This window comes from Sphaerodactylus townsendi, linkage group LG10 (assembly GCF_021028975.2).
Source record: "Sphaerodactylus townsendi isolate TG3544 linkage group LG10, MPM_Stown_v2.3, whole genome shotgun sequence".
In the NCBI taxonomy this organism is placed as follows: domain Eukaryota; kingdom Metazoa; phylum Chordata; class Lepidosauria; order Squamata; family Sphaerodactylidae; genus Sphaerodactylus; species Sphaerodactylus townsendi.
In genome coordinates this window covers 31,428,038-31,454,279 of record NC_059434.1, presented here as the reverse complement: position 1 = coordinate 31,454,279, position 26,242 = coordinate 31,428,038, and the positions used below count along the sequence as shown (strand labels likewise).

Genomic DNA, 26,242 nt, shown 5'->3' with positions numbered 1-26,242 from the left:
CTCTCTCTTCTGAGATCTATGGCTACAAAAGGTTCTTGCAGAAACTGTGCTAGGCCCTTTCCGCACGGGCCAAAAACGTGCCGCCGTTCGCACAGCAGCGCCGACCTGACTGCGCTCCCCCTCCCCCAGCGCGGCGTCAGGCCGCCCTAAACAACAACCCTTTAAAGGGTTGTTGTTGAGGGGAAAGCATCTTTCTCGCTGCGCGGTGCTTAACCGCGACCATTGAACACGCTGTTTCTTTCTTCTTTCCCATTTACCTCTCGTGTCGCCGTCCTGCTGGCCTCCGACCCCTGGAGGTCGGAGGGCAGTGTGGGCGGGGCTGAGGAGGCCCGCAGGACGGCGACACGAGAGGTAAATGGGGCGGGGAGGGGGGAAGAGGCGGCTCTGTGTGGAGCCGTCTGCCGTCCTCTCTGGAGGCCGCCCGCATGCTTGCACGCGAACGGCCTCCGCCTCCACACCGGCAAGAATTCTGCCGGCGTGGAGGCGCCTCCACGACCGTGCGGAAACGGCCTAGATAGAGCTCCTCTTCTGTATTCCTCTCTGTTTATGTATCATGCTGGATTTCAGTTTAAACCAGGTTTTTTTTAAAAGAAACCCTTTAGGTTTCTTTAGCAGTTGCATCTCAACTATCTCTCCATCCCCACTCTTTTTCTATCAATAAATGTAATTAAAATACTGAATGCATTTCGTGCTGTGATCCTGATTGAACCCTTTTATTAAAGCTTGCTTAACAGCTTGCAAAGAGCAATGCTATGAATGACCTATCACCAAGTACAATTTCACCTCAGTGTCAAACTGCCAAATCAAACTAAACTAGCATCTCAAACAGTTGTCATTTGATTGTATCATACAGAAATGAAAACAAGGCAGGTGGGTCCAAGATGAGTCCATGCATATTTCATCTTAATTTTTTTTTAAACTGGCATACTTCAGAAAAAATCAACCACCTGATCTCCAGTATCCTTTGTCTTATATATGCTGTGTACAAACATGTTCACTGTGCTGCACAGCTTATTCACACTATGGAGTGCAAGGCTGCTCTTTATGCTGATGCTTTTATGCAAGGAATATGTTTTGAGTCAGAGCTTGCTTCATCAGACATATGGAGTGAACATCTCGGGGAGCTAGAATTACAAACAATAGAAGGAACTTTCTATTTAATTTTGCTAGTTAATAGAATTTAAATTAATTTTCATTTGTCACATTAGTGACAGTAATTTCCAAATCTTTTAAAAGCCTTTTTGCAATACTTGCATCTTCAGCTTCTATACTTGGCGTATGGTCTTCTTTTCAGAATGGTTTCCTTAACTAACTTCGGGCTCTTCTTCACTGCTTGTAGATTCTTCTCCAAATAAATCTTTTCCTGTTGAACTTCCAGCACAGGTGATGCTCAATATCTTCAAAGTGATCAGAGCCAAGCTGTCACTCAAGCCTAAAAGTACTGTCTGTCTGTCAAAGGCAACAGTTAGGCAGGAGATCTTGCTGTCTGGTGTAAAGATGGATATAAGTGTGCCACTTTCCAAATCCCAGAGGCTGACTTCACCTAATAGAAATAAATGTACATACCATCATGTTAGGATGGATACTGCCAGCATTTCCATTATTGATAAATGGAGGAGGTTCCTTTGGACGAACAAAAGAGCTACACTGGGGCTCGTGGGACTTGCCTGAACAAAAGCCATGTAGGATGGGCAGTGGGGAGGAGTATTCTCTTTAATGCTGCTTCCCGTGTTCTCTATCTTACATATGTTACTAGCCTGATGTCTGTGTATCTTTGGTTATACAGTGAAAATAGGCAGCCTTGACAAATCTGCTTGGCACCTCCATATATTCAACATCTAAAATATTTACAAGAGTTTGGCTAATGCATCTTCTACTATCACCTACATGATCAAGCAATGTAGAAGAAATAAGGGAGTTGAAACAGAAACTGCTCAAATCTTAGAGACTCATAAAAATCACCATTCAAGGCGAAGGATAAAGATATCATAATGAAGGAAATACCACTGAGAGTCTTACAAAAAAGAAAGGACTATGTTTTTTCAGTTGATACTGAAGCAAATAAGATTTACTTGGCTTAAAAGGGGCGACCTTTTTACATACAAAGGTCAACAACAGAACCACCTCTACACTGAGCGCTAAGGAATTTTTTAAAAGAACAATAAAGATCTTACTTTAAAATATCTAGTCATTGAAGTATGAAATTATATGTTGAAAACTGATAAAATAGATTTAAATGTTAGATATTAACTTAATAGAGAAACAACAGAAGTCAGTTTTAATCATATAAAATGGTAGAGATTTTTAAAGAGGATTGGAAAACTTGTATTTATAAGTTTTCAATTCCTGAATTAAATTGGGGAGATAAGATATGTTTGTATTTGTCTTTTTTAGAAATTGAATTTGGGTTAAAGTATTTCCAAAGATTTTTAAGCTTTCTTTTTTTTATATTAGTGGAAAGTTACTATAATAAGGAGCCGGGAGCTGTAGTGGTTGTGCTTGCACTGCCACTCACATAATCAGGAGTTCGAGTCCCCTGTGGGTCAGATATCCTGGCAGCTGGCTCATGGTCAACTCAGCCAGCCCGCCATTCCTTGGTCGGTAAATGAGTACCTAGCACATAGCTAGGGGGTAAAGAATTGCCGGGGAAAGCAATGGCAAACTACCCCACAAAAATGGCTTGTCTATGAAATCACTGCTTGCAGTGGTACCCCACAGTCGAACACAACTGAAGGGGAAACTTTACTTTACTATAATATGGATAATTTCTGCAGTGGTGCTAGGCAGGCAGTCAAAATAGCTATTAGTACTTACGTTTAATTAGCATAGAGTGACTGGATCACTTAGTTAGTTTTGTGGTAGTTTTGTTGTAGTTGTAAAATTATTTTTTTTTAAGTACAAATACTATATTACATATCTGGTAGTCATGCTTATGAATGTAGAAATTCTGCACAAATATCGTCAGGGTAATAAATGAATTTTTTGTTTGTAAGTCACCTTGCAATTCCAAGATAACTTTAAAAATATTCTCCCTGAAGGTATACAACAGAAAACAAAATGTTTACTAATACATATTTTCACAGTGGCAAGGCAGCTGTTAGCACAAGCCTGGAAGCTAGCAGTCTTACCTAAAACAGATTTATGGGTTTGTAAAATATGGCATATTTCCCTGATGGATACAACTGCAATATATAAGAAATGAAAGATAATAAGGGTGGGGTACAGAAAAAGTTTGTTGCAACATGGTATCCTTTTCTCTTATAGTGGAATAGGGACAAACCAAACAAGCAGATAAAAGAGTCTATTTTAAGATATACCTGAATGTTTAATATGACATACTTATACACATACATGTATATACACATACACACTCATATGTGTAAAAAGGAGGAGTTAATACTCCATATGATTTTATTTTTGAATTATAGTAAGATTCTATAATTAATGTGGAATAAGATTGTAAATTGGACTGTCTCCCTGGTATATGGGTGGATTTAGTGTCTGTCTTACATGTTATTTTCTAAATAAAAAAAGACAAAATGGAGTTGGCCAAGGGAGCTGTATTCCCATAGCACTGACCAGCCAATTCAGTGAATATTGTGAGTTTATTTTATAGAGAAGATCAAAGGTGTCCAATCATATACTTTGAAAAGCACAATATGGGTTACAACTTTTAAAATATAGTTGGGGTTATAAGTTTTTTAAAACAGCATCATAAACAAGTTAAGCTTTCTTTAGACAGTCAAAGTGAAAAATAAATGATTAAAAGGCTTACTAGATTTAAAAGAATTAACGCCTGGTATACTTTCAATGGTGTATGTTATCAGGCCCCAAAAGTTCCACTTACAATATTTAACCTACCTGCAAGCAGGATTGCCTTTGTCCTTTCTAATATGTGTAATTTACTGCTCACAGTCAGATGGAGACTTTCATAACCTTGAATTAACTTGTGCCTGTGCTTAAATGGATCCCAAATCTTAATCCTAGAAAATTACGAATGGAAGTTTTTGTCAGTTCTATAATATTCATAATGACTTAGGCATTCAGCAATAGCTTTTTGTAGAGAAGGTAAACAACAGTTGCAAGTTGTACAAACTCTTCTTTCGTTTAGTTAATCCTTGGAAGTGTTATACGACACATTGTAATATTGAAGACGCTGAGTACAGTTGCATGATAGATGTATCCAGTGTTTTTCTCTTGTGTTAAACTCTTAACATTTTGGGACACTCCTACAGGTCCTTGGTTTGGTTATTTTGTTTGTTTATTTAACTTTGGCTCCAAAGTTTCATAGTTCAGTTTCCTATAGGAAACAGTCTACATAGAAGCTACTGTGTCATCTTACAGATTACCGTAGTTACTTGAGGTTAGACAGAGTCATGTAAAGATTAATAGAACACAGGACACCACTGACTCAAAGTTTGTCAGCTAACATAAGTTGACAACTGTGCAATTGCATGATTGATTGTCAACATTTCCTTGAGCATGAAGATTGAACAGAAAGCTGTAGTTCTTCCCTCTCACTGGATTTTAATTCAACTTTTAGGCAGGAGGCTATGACAGAAGGTTTATTAAAACTTTCGGAAAACAAAGTACTATGTTCTTATATAGCTTCTAACTTTGTGCCAAGTCCAGGACCACAGTCCAGAACACTAGCACTGTCCTCCTGCTTTTATCATCCACTCCCACTCCACATACACAATGGTCAATAGTCTTCCTTGAGTGTCAAATGCATTGTGGGATGCAGCATGGGCTCTATTGTTCCAAGGGAGGAGAAAAACAGATACAGTCCCTTGGCCATATGAACTGATGAAAGCAGCTCAAGGAATTAGATGTTCTTGCAGTTGTGGTACCTAAAGAAGGTTTGTGTTAAATATAAAAACATGTTTGCCTTATACCAGACCAGACCACTGATTAGTTAGTCTAGTACTGAGTATTTTGATTGACTGCAGCTCTTCAGGGTCTCGGGAAAAAGGTCTTTCTCAACATCTGGTTTCTGAGATCCTGTAATTGGAAGTTCTATAACTAAAATTTGAATCTTCTTCTGGTAAAATATCTATTCTGCCATTGAGTTCCTTCCTGGTGATATCTGCAGTTTCTTTTACCAGAATAGATTAGTCCAAATTAAAAAAACACACTTTAAAATGCTCTTTATTGCAAGTAATAAGGCTTGTCTCTCTTTTGTACAATGTTCCGGTTCAAAAAGACTAAAAGATAGCAAACAATTCTTTCTACAGTCTTCAGCTATCTGTCTTGCTAAATGGTACTAGAAATATTTGTCTAAGTAATTTTAATAAGAAAACAGGTCTAATGAATGCATAATGGATTTTCCTCACCTGTTTTCCACCATCACTCCAAATATTATTCTACTTGCATCATCAGTAATGGCTATGCAACAGACATTTGGCTCATTTTGTAATCTTTTCTGAACCTAAACATTTAAGGGGAGGAAAAATCAGTGTTAAGCAATCTTCTTGCTCTCTTCTGCTTTTGGAGAGCTATTTGCAGCTTACTTATGCTAATGTACAAGGCTAGCCTTTCTTCAAGTCACCCAAAGATGGTTGTACATCATAGTGCTCCTTTGGGATAACATTACTCCTGCTGGTAGAACAAGGTTTCCTGCTCATATGTTCCTCTATTCCAGGGGTCTTCAAATTATGGCCCTCCAGATGTTCAGGAACTACAATTCCCATCAGCCCTGCTACTTGGCCATGCTGGCAGAGGCTGATGGGAACTGTAGTTCCTGAACATCTGGAGGGCCATAGTTTGAAGACCTCTGCTCTATTCCCTTGGAAGAGCAAAACAACTAACAAGACAATCCATGGGAAAGGGGAGGGTGACTGAAAAGGTTCAGGATACAGTATTTTTCTAACATTAATTTCAAACTGATCTAAAGCAGAGCTTGAGAGAATAGCTCAAAGGACTAATATTATTTACTACCCAAACCATTTATAAAGAAGCTCTGGAGGGATACATTGTTTTCTGTAACTGCAAGGCAGAGACAAAACCTCTGTAAAAAATTTCAGACATAATACCTTTCCAGACTTCAAATTCCACAATGTCACATAGCTGATTTTCTCCTCTTCACTATAATTGGTGAGTACCAGGTAAAGACCATCATAGGTTATGGCAGCACAGTGTAAGAAAAGCATGGAATCTCTGCTCTCCATCGTTTGGACGTGGGACATGCTTTCCAAGCTGAACACTGACAGGTGATGTGCATAGTAGGAACAAACAGCCACCTAAAAAGGAAGGGGGAGAAGGGGGCTTTTCAGAGTTGAGTTTGTTCAGGATATTGGCCCACAAATGTGAGTTCTTTCATGAAATAACATTTTAATTTAGCTATCTTTTTAATATTCTGGATATATCAGCAAAAAGCTGATGTATAAACAGGCTCAGCTGTTGGAAGCCAGTGCCTTCCCCTACCCCAGCTGGAAAAACATTAATATGTGGAGAATAGAATGGTGAAGGGCAGACTGACAAAAGCAAAGCCATCTTTATCAGCTGGCTTGGCTGATTCCATCAGTTTCTCCTTACCAATGTATCACCGTGGTACCTCCCTCTCCTGGACTTTTAATTTTACTTTACTTATGCCCCCATGGGGATTGAAAATGGCTCTACAACAGTTTAAAACCCTTCTCTATTTTATCCTCACAACTAAGAACGTGGACCACAAAAACTGGTATTTTTTTAGATCTGGGTATCAGAGAGCTAAAAAAAATATCAGTATTCCTGGTTATTCAGGTCCCAAATACCAGTTTGGCATTCAGATCCAGGGCTTTAATTGGTGGGGGGATTCTGGTTTTATTTGGTTCCATTATTTCCTGTTGGGAATCTTTGCAAACAAATGGCACCAAAACTGCAGTAGAGCTGACAGTGCCTATACCAGAGGTAGGATTCAGGGGATTCCGAAGGTTCTGTAGAACCTGTTGTTAAAATTTAAAATATCACTTTTTTAATACTTAAAATATTTTTAATTAAGTATTAATATTTTTTAATTCTTAAAATTAAAAAAGTGATATTAAAATATTTTAAAAATACTTTTTAACAGTCATTTTTTGGATCCCACCACCATCGGAACCTGTTGTTAAAATGTTTGAATCCCACCACTGGCCTACACACTAAATAATCCCCAAGTTTCAAGCATATTGGACTTATGGGCCCCTAAACAAGGTGCCCGCAGCCATCTTCCATTGTTTTCTATGGAGGGAAAAACTTCCTACTTTTTCCAGGGCAAAGAATAGCCAAATACATAACAGCAAGCAAAGTGACCACTGACCCAAAGCCCACCCAGTGCAAGCAGAACTGACAAGCTCAACAGAACAAATGTAGAACCAGGGAATCCTGGCAGAACTACCAGGCAATGTGGCAAATTTAATGCAACCAATGTCAGAGAAGACAAGCCAACCCAATTTTACAAGGAGGGATTACTAAAATCAATGACAGGATTGCCCATTGGCAACAATGGGAGATAATGGAATGTGCACTTACATGAGCTCCACTGAAATACATTAAAGCACACAAAAGCTGTAGTGAAAATGCAGAATTGATTTATAATGAGGGTTTCTGGGATGAGATAGATTGGTCTGGGATGGGATGGGATGGAATGGAATGGCAGCTCTCTAGTTTCAGGGACCATCATTACACTCTGGGATCTTTCCAGTCCCAAAATACATCTCTTATTCCCAGGGGCTGTCACTCCACTCTGAAGACTTTCATTCCAGTTCCAGAATACTTATACTACTCCCAGAGATCATCGTTCCACTCTGAGGGTGACATTCCAGTATCAGACCAGACTATCTGGATCCTCCCTGTAAATCCATTTCGCATTTTCATTGAAACCTCTGTGAGTTGCAATATAGTTCAATGGAGCCCATGCAAGTCATTCGGAATTTCTTGCTCCCATGATATCCAGTGGTCATTTCATCATTGTTGCCAATGAGCAATCCTGTTATTGGTTTAAATACACTCCAGATCCCAGCACTGTACCCGTGCTGCTCTCTAAGAATCTGCCACTTCTGAAAGACATAGGCACCTAGACAAGATTATTATGGTGTGTTGTACAGCAGGCTACTAATGAGTTCATTTTCAGTACTGGTTACTAGTATATGTTTCTAGATTCAAGTTGCTGACTTTAGCCTACAACTTCCTCAACAGTCTGTCTTTGGCTTCCATATGAAGTTTCAATTCTTGTGATCAGCTGTGTGTGTATATATATATCCTTGGTGTTATAGAATTCATTACTCCTTACAATGTCATTTCACAGGTTTCTTGGTTGATATCATTCTTTGGATATTCCAAAAACAGAAGAAGACTTTTTGTTTTTGACTGTTTGAGAAGCCAGGCATTGCACAGTTCTGTTTGCCAAAAGTCTGCACTTCAAAATGGGTTAAATATATTCATGTATCTAAAGGATTAAAATAAGTCAGACTATTATTATTTGGGCTTTAAATAATACACAGTGGCAGGGGCATTTATTCTAACCTTTTGGTCTCCACTCAGGAGATACTGGTCAATAGCATTGCTCTTCTCATTCACAAGCTTCTGCATCTTCTCCATTTCCACTTTCACTGACTTTTCCCATTGTCTTCTCTTTCCACTTTTAGTTTCATTTCGTCTTTCCCATGGAGGACGTAATCCCACTATGTGAGTAACAATAGTTGTGTGTGTATAAAAATGACATTTATTTTTACAGACTACATTTATAAGTCACATCAGTTATTTTGTAAGGCTGGGTATCAACAAAGGTCAGAGTCTAAAGTTATGCAAGTGAGATTATGGAAGAATCCAAAAGGTTAGATCCACTGGAGCACTTTTGCCAGTGGAAGGATTTCCTCCCATGCAGTACAACTTTCTCTCCTCGCCCCTTCTGTTGCAGCCGATGTCTCCTGAAATCATCAGGGAATGGGGCTATTCTTTAGGAGTAACATTTCAGGGGACACTTGGGCTGCAACAGAAAGGGAATGGGGAGAAAGTCATTCTCCATGGGCAGAAGATCTGATTGGTCCAGAGTGCTATTCTAAGTTCACTTAAGGGCTCGCAGGAGCTTAGAGGAATTTTTCACTTTGAATTGATCACCTCCAGTGTCAAGTCAAGAACTGTTTCCAAAATAAAGGAGATTTTTTTTATGTAGCAGTGATGGTGTGCTGTGTGGGAGAGGATGCTGTCTCAGAAAAAGGTTAAAAAATCCAGTTAATTTTACTTTTGTTCAGCATTCTTCCACCACAGCCAATCTGTAGTGCCTTCTCTTCTTCTTCAAGCTTGCTGTGTTTTCAAATAGTCTTAAGAAGAAGATTTTGGATTTATACCACCCTTTCTCACATGTAAGGAGTTTCAAATGGGTTTACAAACTACTTTCCCTTCCTCTCCCCACAACAGACACCTTGTGAGGTAGGTCTGGCTGAGAGAGTTCCAAAGAATGGTGACTATCTCTTGGGATCTAGCAAGTGCCAGTCACACAATCCAGTAATGAAGGAGTTAATTGTTGCATGCTAATTAGTTAGTGAGGTCAGAAGTCAGTGATCAGGTAATTGTTACCTATTGGTCAGGAGATCTGGCATGAGCTACATGCCAGTCTGCAGTAGATATTAGATATATATTCTTTGTTACACTCTGCACTTGCTCAGTAGTAATTCTTTGTTAGCGATGTGATAGTTAAGTGAGAGAGCTGGCTGTTGAGCTGGCTAGTTAGTAAGACTTTTTCTTTTTTTGTCTCCCAAGTTTTCCTACCCTTATTCTTAGTAAGCAAGTAAACTTTATTTCAGTAAAAGCAACTGTCTCTGCCTCCTTATTGCACCAACTCTGTTTTTATGGTAATATTTACAACACTATTCCAAGGTCACCCAGCAGGAATGTAGGAGTGCAGAAACAAATCCCGTTCACCAAATAAGAGTCTGCCACTCAGGTACAGGAGTGGGGAATCAAACCTGGTTCTTCAGATTAGAAGTCACCTGCTCTTAACCACTGCACCACGTTAGCTCTGCAGTTTTTCCAGGTATGTACTAGGCATTCAAATTACCAAATTCAAGAACAAAATAGTATTTTAAGTTCAAAACTTTTGTTCAGTTTTACTTCACATCTTCATTGTGCTACATATTTCAAACCAGTTTTATTAAATTTGTGTGTATTTAAATGTATGAAACTGTCTCAGGGTAAATTCTGGCGCACAAACTCTGAAATTACCCATGAATTACTTTTACTGTAGTTCTTTGACTCTCATAATTCACTGCAGTAACTATCATTTTCTGAAGAAGCTAATAAAGACTTAAATTAGAATGAAAGTCCTTGCTATTTCCTTTAGACAAGAATTCCTTGTATAGTTTCCCTTGTTTTCTTTGGACAAGGCATGATGTTGGGCAGCTTGGAAGGAGAATTTTTCCTTGTATTCTGGTCTTATTCGGATCTTTAAATTAATCCAGTTTCCAAATTCCAAGTGATAAAATGGTCTCTGAAAATACAGTATGTTGCAAGAAAAGTAAGCAGGATTTTTTAAACCCAAGACAGCTTCTTACATCCACAAATATCAGCCATAGCTTTTCACTTCAAGATGTGCAAGGAGATGGAATAAAATATTTTCCTTTAACTCCTTCTAAATTGGCAGTCTCTCTGTATGTAAGGTTAAGAAGCACAACGTTAATTTTACTTCTATTTTTTATTTTTAAAAGTCAGTTGGTTAAGACTTAATTAATCAACCAGTAAGGTTATTGCAAACATAGGACGATCCTAAGCCCATCTACTCAGAATTCTGCTGAAGTTTTCTCAGTAGGACTTTTCCCCAGGAATGGGTTCTGAAGAGTGCATTTAGTAAAATACAAAGCAAAACTTTGCCTCAAATATGCCGACTTAAATTGGCATTTATTACAGTACATTTTGTTTTCCATTTTTGTGCAACTGCTACAAACGCTAAGGCACCTGAATGTAAATTTTCCATTAAAGTTAGTTAAAATAAATCATTGAACTGATCTGATCAATTAATCATGATTTAATGTATTTCCTTCTACGTTTCAGTACAGTTATCACAGGGGAGCATATATGGACAGGGACAGCCCAGTTGGGCTGGGATTACTCTTGAGCCAAAGTAGGGACATCAGCTGGCACATTTGCCCACCCTATTGGGCTCAAGTGGCACTTTACAATCAGGAGGGAAAGAAGGGAGGTGGATGGGTGTCAGTGCTGCACTGGCCTAAATCTGGTCGCCAGCACAGCTGAGGATGGAGTAGGGGTGTTTCTGGGGGGCGTTAGTCCATTTTGCCTCTGAGTAGGAGATTCTTTCCAGCAGCTGAGGAATTTCCTCCTTTCGCCTTCCTGTGCCACCTGAATTCCTTTGGCTGCCACAGCCCTCTGATTAGGGCTTGTAATCTCATTCATTCCAGAAATGTAACACTTTCTGCCTAAATCTTCTGAACATCATCCCTGAAATGGAATCAGGGCTTAGGAAAAAAAAGTCTTAAGGCAAGGAGCTCGGTTTAATCCATAAAGTCAGCTTGGTGCTCTGTTTTGCTTATAATATATAATTTATTATATATCCTTGATTTTAAAACTGGTCTCACCTAGGTTGGCTTTGGAAATATTTGTCTCCCCATCCTAACATTCATTGGTCCAGTAATCTGATAGCAATGTTGAGTGTAGCACATTGCCACCACTGGCCCCTCAAACAGTCAATCAACATGAGCTAGAGACTTGTTACTTTACAAGAGTAAATTTGGAAATTCAGAAGAACTAGTTTATCATCGCTACAGTGCAACAGCAATTATTGTTTGTCATTTTTTAAAGCCTCCCAGAGAGACAAATGGTAGTTGTGGGAACTCAGGTAAGGAAATATTTGGATTTCAAATAATATTTGGACTAAATTCTTCCCACAAAGGTGGTACCAAGTTTGAGAAAGGCCCCTTCTGCACAATAATAAAATAATGTGATTTTCAAACCAATTCTCACAACTGTTTGCAAGGGATTTTGCCATTCTGCACAGCTTCAAAGAGCATTGAGTGGCTTTGAAAGTTCATTATTCTGTATGAATGAGCTAAAACTCAAGGCTGCCCAAGAGACCAATGTGGGCAGTTTCTGTAATTTTCCTTTCTCTGATGCAGAACTCCTTCAAGGTCATTCCTCAAGGTCTCTGCCCCCCCCAGGAAACAGTGTTTTGTGGGAGATTAGTGGCTGTAATGAAGGGAGTGAAGACAAAGAAGTTTCCATTCTGGGAATATTTGCCTTTGAATCCAACCCATACCAAGGGAAAGGGAAAGCTTACAAAATTCTGTTGCAATTTGGAAGCCACAGTGTAAAAAAAAAGTCCATGTGGGATTCTGCCACAGAGAGATCCCATGTTTTTTTTATTGTTCCTTCATTCCAACATGTGCCTATGTAATTTTTAGGCAATAGTGCAACATACCCCCTCTGCCTCAAGTATCCCAAGAGATTTCTCCAAAACCAGTAACAGCCTGTCTCCTGATCTGAGTAGCCTTGCTATGTTTCTATCTCTGCAAAATGTAAAGCATGAGAGCATTTTAAAGTGAAAAATATCTGTTTTCCCACCCTATAAAACAAAAAATAAGTAGTAAAGCTCTTTATATTCATTCCCAGGCAACACTTCAAAGCAGGAGAGTGTCACTCTTTATTAATTCACAGTTCCTGGTATAAATCAGGTACAAGAACTGTTTAAAATGGTTTAAAAAGATTAATCCAGTAGGGAATAAATTTCATTTAAAAAATAATAAAGAGGTTTGGGTGAAGTAAACTAAAATGAAAGTAGCATAAGTTTTTGCTGGCAGCATTACAAAGAATTGTCCCTTATTACTGCACCACTTTCCCAGTTCTCTGTGGGCATTGACAAGAACTTCTACAAGTAACAGTTTTAACTCTCAAAAAGATAATATTAAATGTCTTGTAATATATACTAAATTCAGAGCCAAAACTAATGTTTTCTTCCTCAGAAGTCCTCCTCCCCACTCTCTGGTGAGAGTTTTCTGTTAACCCTCAGGTTAATCTGTTAAATTGAATCCACACTCTAAGGCAGGTCCCTCTAACTACGTCTGGGGCTCAGCCCCCTGAAGGCATTTATCCTGCCCCACAGGCATGTATGCTTGTATGGCTCCATCTATGTGTAGTGGGGGCCTGAGGGAGAGGAGGAACCGGCCCTAACGGTTGCTGGGATTGCAATTAGCATGATGGCACCCCCCCAAATCATGAATTCTTTCTGACCCAGAGTTGAAACCACATGTGGTAAATGCCTGCCTCCGCCTTCCCTCTCAGCTACTCCACAAGGTTTCTGTGGCTTTCTGTTCCACCAATTCTATTGGCATTTCAGCTGTGGTTGGATAATTAAGTCACACAAGTTAGAGAAAGAACCTAGGAAGATACCTGATCCTAAGTTAGATGGAATGCTTCTATTGGGAAAAGTCTGCTTTTTTTTACAGTTGTATTCCAGCCCCCAACAATATTTGAGCTCCACCTGTACTTGACATACTTTGGCCACTGTTCTAAAATAGACCATGACAGAAATGCTTGGGAAGTAAAATCAAACATTTTGCCAAATCATTTGTGCATAGGAATTTGTTCATAGTTTTCTTTTGTCCTGGCCCTCCAACAGCCCTGAGGGACAGGAACTGGCCCTCTGTTTAAAAAAAAGTTTGGGGACCCCTTGCCTAGTGGGATATCTTTTCCATCCGGCCTCTTTACATCCTGATAAAATAACAGGAATCCCTCCCCATCCCTCTCTAGAAGAATTTCTCTACACTCTGCAGATACTCGCTGAAAGTACAGTTTCTTTGGTATATCTCCCCAGAGCATAGAGCAAATAAGGTGTGTGTCCAGAGTTAACTGCTAAGTAAGGAACTTAGGAATAGGACACAAGACCTGCCTGGCTAAAAAAAATTCCTCACTAAGAGAGAGAGAGATGTTGTAACCAAGAGAACAAAGCATCTGTCCCTGAAGCTCTCTCTAGAACCAACATACTATATTGCCTCCTCCTTCCCATTTCTCCCTCCCTACTTCTTCTACCTTCAGATTCCTATAACTACTTGTATTCATTCCACTGAAAGAAAACTAACAGAGGGAGAGATCCAAATCCCACCTAAAAGTAGTTTAAACCCTTCCAATATAAATTTCAAGGGGAAAAGAAAATGAAAAATCTTTTTTTACCTATAATAATTTCCCAACCTTTATACCAATGAACAAAAAAATTTAGAATTAATATATATTGTATTATTTCATACAGTTCGTACACACAAGGGGGTGCCATAGTGGGGCCTATAGTCCTGGGGCGATTTTGCATCCCCTAATTTGACAAGATTTGTTAAAATCGGAAAGAGATTACCCCTCTTTAACCCTAGGTGGAGTTAATCATTACTAACCTGTCTAACTGGAGAAAAATTTTAGTAACCGTCTCTACCTGCTAAATAGGTGCAAATAGGCTACATCCCACCGAGCCGATATGGGGGAAACAGGAATCACATTACTACAGAAACATTACCTGTTCTCTGAGAGACCAAGCAGAAGGCCTCCTTCAAGGATCTTGTACTCATTGTTTTGGCAGGGAATGATGTAAAGGCCTGTCAGCTTCTTTATGTACTTCTTCTTCAGGAGATCATAAATTAACAGAGTCTATAATATCATAAACATATTTCTGCTTTTAGTAAGAAATGAGGCTTAATATTGCCTTTTCTTAACCAGTCTCTAGGTTTGATAAACCCCATGTTTGGTACCCAAAATGGGTTTGGGAGGGTCTGCAAGGAGGCCATTCCCTTTGTCTGTCAGGGACAAAAGTTTCCATGTCTCACCAGCACGACATCCGTGTTTTCTATCAGCCCCTTCTCCACTCTAACCGCATTGCGTTTACATTTTGATTTCACAATGTTCCATACCGTTATGGCTCCTGGACTCATATTTTGGCACACAGCATACCTTGGGAAAGATTGAAATGTATAGTTTTTTTAGTGAGAATCATAGAAATGGCAAAAAGCTTGTGCAACGCGGCTTCTGGAACCAATGGTGAGATATAGGAGAATAATTTCTATAAGTAGTCACCGCATTGTTTGCAAAACAAGCTTGTAATTTTGATATACAAGATGGATGTTAATTTTAGAGGTACATTGTGCTGTGGAATTAGGTTTAAAATTGCAGTGTAAATCTCTGTAATTTATTGATGTCTTATATTCAGGGCTGCCTCTCCATGTTCTATGACGCCAAAGCCTTTTATGGGTGTTCACCTGTCTTGCAGCTCCCACTCCTACCCAGCAGATGAATGAGAACTGATAATTTTATCCTTGTTGCCTCAGCTAAAACTCAGATAATTTTATCCCTTCAGTGAGAAGCCAGTAGTGTGATCACAGATATCAAGCGATGTGATAGTTAAGTGAGAGAGCTGGCTGTTGAGCTGGCTAGTTAGTAAGACTTTTTCTTTTTTTGTCTCCCAAGTTTTCCTACCCTTATTCTTAGTAAGCAAGTAAACTTTATTTCAGTAAAAGCAACTGTCTCTGCCTCCTTATTGCACCAACTCTGTTTTTATGGTAATATTTACAACACTATTCCAAGGTCACCCAGCAGGAATGTAGGAGTGCAGAAACAAATCCCGTTCACCAAATAAGAGTCTGCCACTCAGGTACAGGAGTGGGGAATCAAACCTGGTTCTTCAGATTAGAAGTCACCTGCTCTTAACCACTGCACCACGTTAGCTCTGCAGTTTTTCCAGGTATGTACTAGGCATTCAAATTACCAAATTCAAGAACAAAATAGTATTTTAAGTTCAAAACTTTTGTTCAGTTTTACTTCACATCTTCATTGTGCTACATATTTCAAACCAGTTTTATTAAATTTGTGGCTTAAATGTATGAAACTGTTCAGGGTAAATTCAAGGGCACAAACTTGAAATTACCCATGAATTACTTTACTGTGTTCTTTGACTCCTATAATTCATTGCAGTAACTATCATTTTCAGTTGAAGCACAAAAGACTTAAATTAGAATGAAACCTGTTATTTCTTTAGACAAGAATTCTTTGTATAGTTTCGTGTTTTCTTTGGACAAGGCATGATGTTGGGCAGCTTGGAAGGAGAATTTTTCCTTGTATTCTGGTCTTATTCGATCTTTAATTAATCCAGTTTCCAAATTCCAAGTGATAAAATGGTCTCTGAAAATACAGTATAAACAAGAAAAGGCAAGCAGGATTTTTTAAAATCAAGACAGCTTCTTACATCCACAAATATCAGTCATAGTTTTCACTTCAAGATGTGCAAGGAGATGGAATAAAATATTTTCCTTAATCCTTCTTTGCAATTGGCAGTCTCTCTGTATGTAAGGTTAAAGAAGCACAACGTTAATTTTACTTCTATTTTTTATTTTTAAAAGTCAGTTGGTTAAGACTTAATTAATCAACCAGTAAGGTTATTGCAAACATAGGACGATCCTAAGCCCATCTACTCAGAATTCTGCTGAAGTTTTCTCAGTAGGACTTTTCCCCAGGAATGGGTTCTGAAGAGTGCATTTAGTAAAATACAAAGCAAAACTTTGCCTCAAATATGCCGACTTAAATTGGCATTTATTACAGTACATTTTGTTTTCCATTTTTGTGCAACTACAGCAAACGTTACACCCTGAATGTAAAATTTTCCACAGTTAGTTAAAATAAATCATTGAACTGATCTGATCAATTAATCATGATTTAATGTATTTCCTTCTACGTTTCAGTACAGTTATCACAGGGGAGCATATATGGACAGGGACAGCCCAGTTGGGGGCGGGGGGATTGGCTCTTGGAGCCAGTGCAGGGACACGCTGGCACATTTGCCCACCTTGCTGGCTCAAGTGGCACTTTTACAATCAGGGAGGGAAAGAAGGGAGGTGGATGGGTGTCAGTGCTGCACTGGCCTAAATCTGGTCGCCAGCACAGCTGAGGATGGAGTAGGGGTGTTTCTGGGGGCGTTAGTCCATTTTTGCCCTATAGGAGATTTTCCAGCAGCTGAGGAATTTCCTCCTTTCGCTGCCTTCCTGTGCCACCTGAATTCCTTGGCTGCCACAGCCCTCTGGATTAGGCTGGTAATCTCATTCATTCCAGAAATGTAACACTTTCTGCCTAAATCTTCTGAACATCATCCCCTGAAATGGAATCTCAGGGCGAGGAAAAAAAAAAAGTCTTATGCAAGGGAGGCTCGTGTTTAATCCATAAAGCCGCTGGTGCTCTGCTTTGCTTATAATATATAATTTATTATATATCTCGATTTTTAAAACTGGTCTCACTAGGTTGGCTTTGAAATATTTGTCTCCTCATCCGAACATTCATTGGTCCAGTAATCTGATAGCACAAGGAGTGTAGCACATTGCCACCACTGCCCTCAAACAGCTTCCTCAATCAACAGAGCTAGAGACTTGTTACTTTACAAGAGTAAATTTGGAAATTCAGAAGAACTAGTTTATCATCGTTACAGTGCAACAGCAATTATTGTTTGTCATTTTAAAGCCTCCTGTGGCACAGAGGAGACAAATGGTAGTTGTGGGAACTCAGGTAAGGAAAATGGCTTCTGATTTCGAACACATTTGGACTAAATTCTTCCCACAAAGGTGGTACCAAGTTTGAGAAAGGCCCCTTCTGCACACGCAAAATAATGCATTTTCAAACCACTTTCACAACTGTTTGCAAGTGGATTTTGCCATTCTGCACAGCTTCAAAGAGCATTGAAAGCGGTTTGAAAGTTCATTATTCTGCATGTGCGGAATGAGCCAAAAACTCAAGGTTGGCTCAAGAGACCAATGTGGCAGTTTTCAGTAATTTTCCTTCTCTGATGCAGAACCCCCTTCATGTCATTCCTCAAGGTCTCTTGCCCCCCAGGAACAGTGTTTTGTGGAGATTAGTGGGCTGCAATGGAAGGGAGGAAGACAAAGAAGTTTCATTCTGCCACTGGAATATTTGTTTTGAATCCAACCCATACCAAGGAAAGGGAAAGCTTACAAAAAATTCTGTTGCAATTTGGAAGCCACAGTGGAAAAAAAGTCCATGTGGATTCAGCCACAGAGAGATCCCTATGCTCTTTTTATTGTTCTTTCATTCCAACATGTGCCTATGTAATTTTAGGCAGCAATAGTGCAACATACCCTCTGCCCTCAAGTATCCTAAGGAGATTTTCCTCTCCAAAACTATAACAGCCTGTCTCTTCAGGATCTGAGTAGCCCTTGCTATGTTTCTATCTTCAAAATGTAGCATGAGAGCATTTTTAAAGTGAAAATATCTGTTTTCCCACCTTATAAAAACAAAAATAAGCAGTAAAGCTCTTTATATTCATTCTAGGCAACACTTCGAAAGCAGGAGAGTGTCACTTTATTAATTCACAGTTCCTGGTATAAATCAGGCACAAGGAACTGTTTAAAATGGTTTAAAAAGATTAACTAGAATAAATTTATTTAAAAAATAATAAAGAGGTTTGGTGAAGTAACTAAAATGAAAGCAGATAAGTTTTTAAGCTGGCAGTATTTACAAAGAATTGTCCCTTATTGTCTGCACCACTTTCCAGTTCTTCAGGCATTGACAAGAACTTACAAGTAACAGTTTTTAACTCTCAAAAGATATTAATGTCTTGTAATATATACTTAAATTCAGGTTTTCAAAACTAATGTTTTCTTCTCAGAAGTCCTCCCTCTCACTCTCTGGTGAGAGTTTTTCTGTTAACCCTCAGGTTAATCTAGCAGCAGACTAATCCACACTCTAAGGCAGGGGTCCCCAAACTACGGCCCGGGGGCCAAATGTGGCCCCCTGAAGGCATTTATCCGGCCCGCCAGGCATGTATGCTTGTATGGCTCCATCTATGTGTAGTGGGGGCCTGAGGGAGAGGAGGAACCGGCCCTAACGGTTGCTGGGATTGCAATTAGCATGATGGCACCCCCAAATCTCCATGAATTTTCTGACCCAGAGTTGGAAACCTTACATGTGGTAAATGCCTGCCTCCGCCCTTCCCTCTCAGCTACTCCACAAGTGTTTCTGTCAGGCTTTCTGTTCCACCTCAATTCTATTGGCATTTCAGCTGTGGTTGGATAATTAAGCTCACACAAGTTAGAGAAAGAACCCAGGAAGATACCTGATCCTGGGTTAGATGGAATGCTTCATTGGGAAAGTTCTGCTTTTTTTTTTTTTACAGGGGAAGGTATTCCAGCGCCTCCCCAACAATATTTGGAGCCCACCCTGTACTTGACATACTTTGGTCACTGTTCTAAAAATAGACCATGACAGAAATGCTGAAAGGTGAAATCAAACATTTTACAATCATTTGTGCATAGGAATTTGTTCATAGTTTTCTTTGTCCGGCCCTCCAACAGTCTGAGGGACAGTGAACTGGCCCCCTGTTTAAAAAGTTTGGGGACCCCTGCTCTAAGGGATATCTTTTTCTCCATCCGCCTCTTTTACATCCTGATAAAATAACAGGAATCTCCCCTCCCCCCATCCCTCTCAGAAGAATTTCTCTGCCACTCTGCAGATACTGCTGAAAGTACAGTTTCTTTGGTATATCTCCCCAGAGCATAGAGCAAATAAGGTGTGTGTCCAGAGTTAGACTGCTAAGTAAGGAACTTAGAACTTAGACAAGACTCGTCTGGCTAAAAATTCCCCTCACTAAGAGAGATGCTGTAACCAAGAGAACAAAGCATCTGTCCCTGAAGCTCTCTCAGAACCAACATACTATATTGCCTCCCTCCTTCCCATATTTCCCTCCCTCCCTACTTTCTACTTCCCCTTCAGATTCCTATAACTACTTTATCTATTCCACTTGAAAGAAAACTAACAGAGGGAGAGATCCAAAATCCTTAATCTAAAAGAGTAGTTTAAACTCCTCTCTTTCCAATATAAATTTCAAGGGGAAAAAAGAAAATGAAAAATCTTTACCTATAATACTTTCCCAACCTTTATACCAATGAACAAAAAAATTTAGAATTAATATATATTGTATTATTTCATACAGTTCGTACACACATGGGGGGGTGCCATGGGGGCAGGGGGCCGCAAGGGGCCCTGGGGGCGATTTTGCATCCCCCACTTGACAAGATTTGTTGTACCCAGGGAAAGAGATTACCCCCTTGTCCCTAGTGGAGTTAATCATTAATAACCGGTTCTCCGAACTGAGAAAATTTTAGTAACCGGTTCTACCAAATAGGTGCAAATAGGCTACATCCCACCTCTGGAGCCGTATATGGGGAAACAGGAATCACATTACTACAGAAACATTACCTGTTCTCTGAGAGACCAAGCAGAAGGCCTCCTTCAAGGATCTTGTACTCATTGTTTTGGCAGGGAATGATGTAAAGGCCTGTCAGCTTCTTTATGTACTTCTTCTTCAGGAGATCATAAATTAACAGAGTCTATAATATCATAAACATATTTCTGCTTTTAGTAAGAAATGAGGCGAATATTGCCTTTTTCTTAACCAGTCTCAGGTTTGATGCAAACCCCCCCCCCCCCATGTTTGGTACCTGAAAAATGGGTTTGGGAGGGTCTGCAAAGGAGGCCATTCCTTTGTCTGTCAGGACAAAAAGTTTCATGTCTCTCACCAGCACGACATCCGTGTTTTCTATCAGCCCCTTCTCCACTCTAACCGCATTGCGTTTACATTTTGATTTCACAATGTTCCATACCGTTATGGCTCCTGGACTCATATTTTGGCACACAGCATACCTTGGGAAAGATTGAAATGTATAGTTTTTTTAGTGAGAATCATAGAAATGGCAAAGCTTGTGCAAACGTTATTTCTGAACCAATGGGTGAGATAGGAGAATAATTTCTAGTAAGCAGTCACCGATTGCTTGCAAAACAAGCTTCAGGTAATTTTGATATACAAGATGGATGTTAATTTTAGAGGTACATTGTGCTGTGGAATTAGGTTTAAAATTGCAGTGTAAATCTCTGTAATTTATTGATGTCTTATATTCAGGGCTGCCTCTCCATGTTCTATGACGCCAAAGCCTTTTATGGGCGTTCACCTGTCTTGCAGCTCCCACTCCTACCCAGCAGATGAATGAGAACTGATAATTTTATCCTCCTTGTTGCCTCAGCTAAAACTCAGATAATTTTATCCTCCTTCAGTGAGAAGCCAGTAGTGTGATCACAGATATCATCATCAGTCCCCTATTCCACAGCACCAGCTCTGAGCCACAATGCTTCATTTTGGATGACCCAGTGACCTGCAGCATCAGTATACATTTGCCTTGTGAAATGGCACCATGTGAAATGCCTGAAATGTAGTCAGAGCTGTGGGTGCTATAAGACTGAATTGTGTCATTTCACAGAATTTAGCGGCCTGAAATAAGTTTACCTATGTGTTTGAGCCCTGATGGTTATGATGCAGGCTGCAAATCATTTGGATTATGCTTGGTAAAATATCAGAAACCACGGTCAGGCCAGAGAAGCCATCCAAAACTTTGGAGGAGGCAGGGGATGGAATGTACCCCCTCTATAGGCATGGAAGGACTTCCTCCCATGGAACATGACTTTTGTGGCCTGCCCCTCTGTGGCAACTTGAAATCCTGCCTCTGGGGAAAAAGCAACACCCAAGAAAAGGAGACATGGGAAACATGTGGAGTGTCATCATAGGAGAGGGCTGCAAAAGTCAGGTTCCATTGGTGGAATTCCCTGTGCCCGTGGAAACACTGTGCTGACTTTAACCCAGGGGTAGCTACCTTATGTTGAAAGTGAAAGACTTCAGACTGTCTCTTAACCTGAGATTTCAGCAGGGGACTTGACTGGAGAATGGGCTGACCAGACATCCCGCTTTTGGCGGGACAGTCCCGCCTTCAAACAATTTGTCCTGCGTCCCGCGGGTTATTTCAATTGTCCCGATTTTTGGAAGGCTGCCGCACTGCCTTCTGGGGCGCAAGGCAGTGCAGCAGCCTCCCGCATGCGTGGCCGCAGGAGCACGGCCTTCTGGGGTGCTGCTGTTTCCCGCCCTGTGACAGGGCGGGAAACGGCAGTGCCCCAGAAGGCCGTGCGCTCCTGCGGCCGTGTGCGCATGCAGGGAAATGCCGAATTGCCGATCACCCCCCTTCAAACATCACTCCTGCAAGTAGGGAGGGAGGGATCTAGGCAGCAAGCGTTAGTGATTGGTTGACAGACAATAGGCAGGTACAGTAGGGCGACATGGAATTGATCGCCGGGTGGACGCTCCATGCGCGACATGAGCAAATGGCCCTTTTCAGATTTAGCTTTTCAGCGCGGTGACTTTCTGGCTGTACGCATGCTCTTCATGGATGATTATAATTGGCTTGCCGAAAATGCGCCCTGATTGGTTAAATGAAAACTAAGCCCTGATTGGGCAGAGAAAGGAGCAACGCGATTGGCTGGAGGGGCGAGTCGAGTCGAGCTCAGCAGACTGTCCGCAGAAGCGTGAGCTCGACACGACTTCACGAAAAAGTACTCCCTCCCAGCAGGATCGAGAAGATCCTGCTTAGGTGGGTCGAAGGAGAGTCAGACTTGGGTCGAGATCTGCAGCTGTGTGGACAACCCGAGCTCGACATAAGTCGAGCTCTGCTGGTAACATACTGTGCGGAATCACCCGTAGAATGTTATTCAGTGTTATTTCCTGCCTGCATTATTTAAAATAAGGGTCTTTTTGCTTTTTCTTACCTGGGATAGTTCTCCATGGTAACAATATTCTGGATGCCACTTGTTTTCTTTCCTTTGCTTATTGTGGCTATCAAGGATGGGTCATTGATCTTTGCAGCCAAGTTCCATACTTTAAAATAATTTTCTCCATCACAAAATGCTAAACAGTATCGGAGATCAGAACATACACCTGCATGCATATGAGAGGTTTAAAAACAAGTAACAGTTTGTGCTCTTATTCATCACATTCCAACAATGTATTGTACAACAGTAGTCAATTTTACAAGTCAGTAGAGGGTGTCTATTTATTTATTTGAATATTTCTATAGCTGCCTTTCTCCTGAACCTGTCAGGACGGCATACATTTTCAAAAGGCATGGGTTTGTGTGTGCGCAGATGAGCGCACAGCTGGGCAGTACTTTCTTTCTGAAGTCAAATATACCAAGTGAAGACTGCCTGGATATCATTCCACTCTTTTCCCCTAACTGCACATATGCAGGTTAACAAGGGCCTAAAGCCACACTAAATTCACACAAACATCCTTTTTTAAAAGAAAAAAAGAGCTTCATAGACTGAAGTTTGGCACTGAAACTAACCCTTTCTCAAATGATTTATTTATTTAATTATGTAGAAAATTTGATGTTTCCTGCCTCTCTGCCTTTACAAGGTTCATCACGTGTTGGTATTGGCAAGTGTCTGTCAGAACCAGTCATGAGGGAGTTAACAACCTGTTGTATGTAAACAGAATGTTGAAGTCATATTGTAATGAGTTGACCTATTGGTTGTTGTGGGTTTTCTGGGCTGTGTGGGCGTGGTCTGGTAGATCTTGTTCTTAACGTTTCGCCTGCATCTGTGGCTGGCATCTTCAGAGGTGTATCACAGAGAGAGAAGTCTGTTACACACTCTGTGATACACCTCTGAAGATGCCAGCCACAAATACAGGTGAAACGTTAGAAACAAGATCTACCAGACCATGGCCACACAACCCAGAAAACTCACAACAACCAGTTGAATCTGGCCGTGAAAGCCTTCGACAATACAGTTGACCTATTGATCAGCTATTGGTCAGTCAGATAGCCATTGCTGACATGTTATTGAGCACATATACCAGAAGTTATAAAGTGAACTTTTTTGTTGTAGACGAATAGACTAGAGCACATGGACAGAGAGAAGTAGGATGTGTAGTCAAGATGTAGTGTTAAGTGTATAGTAAGTACTGTGAATATGTAACAGAGCAGTTAGAAGTCAATCATGAGGGTCGCTGCTAAGGAATAGGCGACGCTGAGGGAATTTCATCTGGCGGAGAGCGTCAGCAACAGGAAGCGCGGGATTTCGTGATCCGACAACTCTGCCCCAGGCTGGTCTCTGCTAACCTTTATTAGGGTTTCATTGTATGCAAAGGGAGGTGGGTAGGGAGATGAGCTGGAGACCGAGACCTGGGAGATCATCATGTGATGCATGATCTCACCTGCTGAGAGGAGCGTAAGCTGCCTGAGCCTAATCCTCACCTGGGGCAAGACCATTGTCCCCTGGCGCCCGGTGACTGAGCCAGACAGTTCATGACCCGACTCATAGGGGATGAGGAGTGGGGTGCGGTGCGACAGCAAGGCCGTAGGTCCATTGGCGCCCCAACGTTTCTACTCACACGGTGCTGTTGGGTCAGCAGCATTACATCTCCTCCTTTACATTTTAGAAAAAAGGGGACCAAATGCTAAGGGCTTATTTAAAGGGACGCTTGTCTCCGGCCATCTGGTCAAGCTGACCAAGTTGCCGGTAACATTAGAACTTGGCACAAGGGGAAATTCGAGGGGCTTTGGTACACAGCCATGCAATATTAGACACACATTGAACGTAAACAAGATCCGGATAACGCAGGGGCACACAATTAAACCAATGCAGAGCTGTACAATAACACTAACCATCCTCCCGCAGCCAGCTCCAGAGGGCTTAATTCACCAATGGGGCAAACATCACTTCAGATTAGATAGCTAACTTCTTGTGTAGCTCACGTAATCTTCATATGAATCAATTGGGAATCATCAGAAAGATTAAAACAACACATATTATGTACATTCTCACAACCTTGGTGATGTAATAATAATAAGTAATCAATAGCTGCACGATTGTTCAGGGGACGCTTGATCGAAAGTTCCTGCTGGGCAGTTCGGAGGCCGAGCCGCCCAGAGCAATGGAGGTAGAATTCGATGGGCTTCAAGAAGGGCACAGGCCAGCCGCCAATAGTCTTGGTGGCAAGCTACAGGAACAAGTCCGGGCCTCCCACAAGGGAAGTTATGAGGGAGACAGGTCACTTGGGAGAGGGCTTAACGGCCACACCAGGAGGGATCGAAGGCAGAGCGAGCGGGCGGCGCGGGCCAGTCCGGGTTCTGGGGTGGAGCCTGGGGTAGTAGAGTCCCGCATGACAGGCGGGAAATGCAGCAATAACAAATAACATAACTTCAAAAAACTAGGGCATGTACAACAAACACAAAACATGGCTAAACGAAGGCCATAGGCTGGATGATGTATGAAGGAAGGCAAACCCGTATTGCATAATTGTCCAATGCATGGCTCTTTGCTGTTTTAATCACCAAAGCTGCCAGAGCTACACAGGAGTCCATGGATTTCTCAAGAGCTTAGGGGAGCTTACTGATAGTCTTAGCATTGCAGGTTCAGGTGATTCTCATGCTAAGGCCGAGAGAAGGCGCGGTTCCAAACACTATTCAAGCTGCTGAAAACAGCTGGAGAGTCTCCATGGAGCATCTATCAGAATGTTCCTGGCTACAATTCCAAGTTTCAGCCAGGGCGGCAGAGAGGGAGAGAATGGCGGCTGTAGATGAGGAGAAGCACACACAGCGCCAACCTTTGAGCCATAGCTGGGTCCAATGGCAGCCTGGGCTATGACTCCTCGTGGAAGAATGGGTGTACTGGTCTCCAGAGAGGTCCCTCCCATCTTGGCCCAGGCTGGGGGGTGATCAAGCCTCAACAGGGCTGGGCGGGTCGGATCCCTCCAGGGAGGCCCCCCGCCTCCATCTCCTGGATGGGCTGGCCTGGCATGGCTGCAGCTGGACTCCTTGCTAGAAGAGAAAACAAGCTAATGCCTGTGGGTTTCATGCGGTTGGCTGAGTTAATTCTTCGCTCTTATAGATGAGACAATGGAAAGCCCGAGCCCTGAGTGGGGGGGGGCGGCAATTTTGACAGAGAATAGAGAAGAGTACTTGGATATGGTCTGGCTGGATGAGACCCTTGATTAGGTCAATAGGGGGGGGAGCTACCCCTTCTGCCTTTTGTCTTTGGGCCAAGCTTCAAGTAGGGGTGCAGCTGGCTCCATTCCTCACAACGCATCACTTGCAACATCTGCTACAAGCAGAGATGGCTGGGCAGGGGATCATTCCTGGAAGGCTTAGGAGAAGGGAGAGGCTTACATCCAGGTCGGATGTTTGTTTGTAAAACAATCCCACCGCCTGTTGCGTGGGCTTTTGCAAAGCAAATCCTAAACAATCTACAATTATAGTCATATCGTAATAGTACCTATAGAAAGATGTAGAGAAGATGCAAAAGAAAACAGTTCCTGGGCTTGGAGGTTTGATCGAGCAAATTGAGAGAGGGTTTGTAAAAAACCCCTATCAGATCCTAGATCTAGTGTGGGGGTGGCCAGCCCATTAGAAAGATGTGGGAGGGT

At 41.3% G+C, this 26,242-nt stretch overlaps 1 protein-coding gene across 5 annotated transcripts in view; it reads right to left on the bottom strand.

Moving 5' to 3' along the window:
* Positions 1–515: 515 nt before the first annotated feature.
* The window catches only part of LOC125440412 (NACHT domain- and WD repeat-containing protein 1-like), a 57,761-nt gene continuing 32,034 nt past the window's right edge, over positions 516–26,242 (bottom strand). For 4 of the 5 annotated variants that reach the window (XM_048510228.1, XM_048510227.1, XM_048510231.1 and 1 more), the window contains 10 exons: positions 22,585–22,753; positions 20,439–20,640; positions 20,197–20,327; positions 15,962–16,119; positions 8,482–8,639; positions 6,033–6,239; positions 5,334–5,428; positions 3,862–3,983; positions 3,129–3,182; positions 516–1,543 (listed from right to left, as the gene is read on the bottom strand). In XM_048510228.1, the coding sequence (XP_048366185.1) occupies positions 1,305–1,543; positions 3,129–3,182; positions 3,862–3,983; positions 5,334–5,428; positions 6,033–6,239; positions 8,482–8,639; positions 15,962–16,119; positions 20,197–20,327; positions 20,439–20,640; positions 22,585–22,753 (1,535 nt within the window). In that variant the 3' untranslated portion in view covers positions 516–1,304. The remainder of the gene's footprint in view (positions 1,544–3,128; positions 3,183–3,861; positions 3,984–5,333; positions 5,429–6,032; positions 6,240–8,481; positions 8,640–15,961; positions 16,120–20,196; positions 20,328–20,438; positions 20,641–22,584; positions 22,754–26,242) is intronic. The other variant, XM_048510229.1, reaches the window with a different exon arrangement.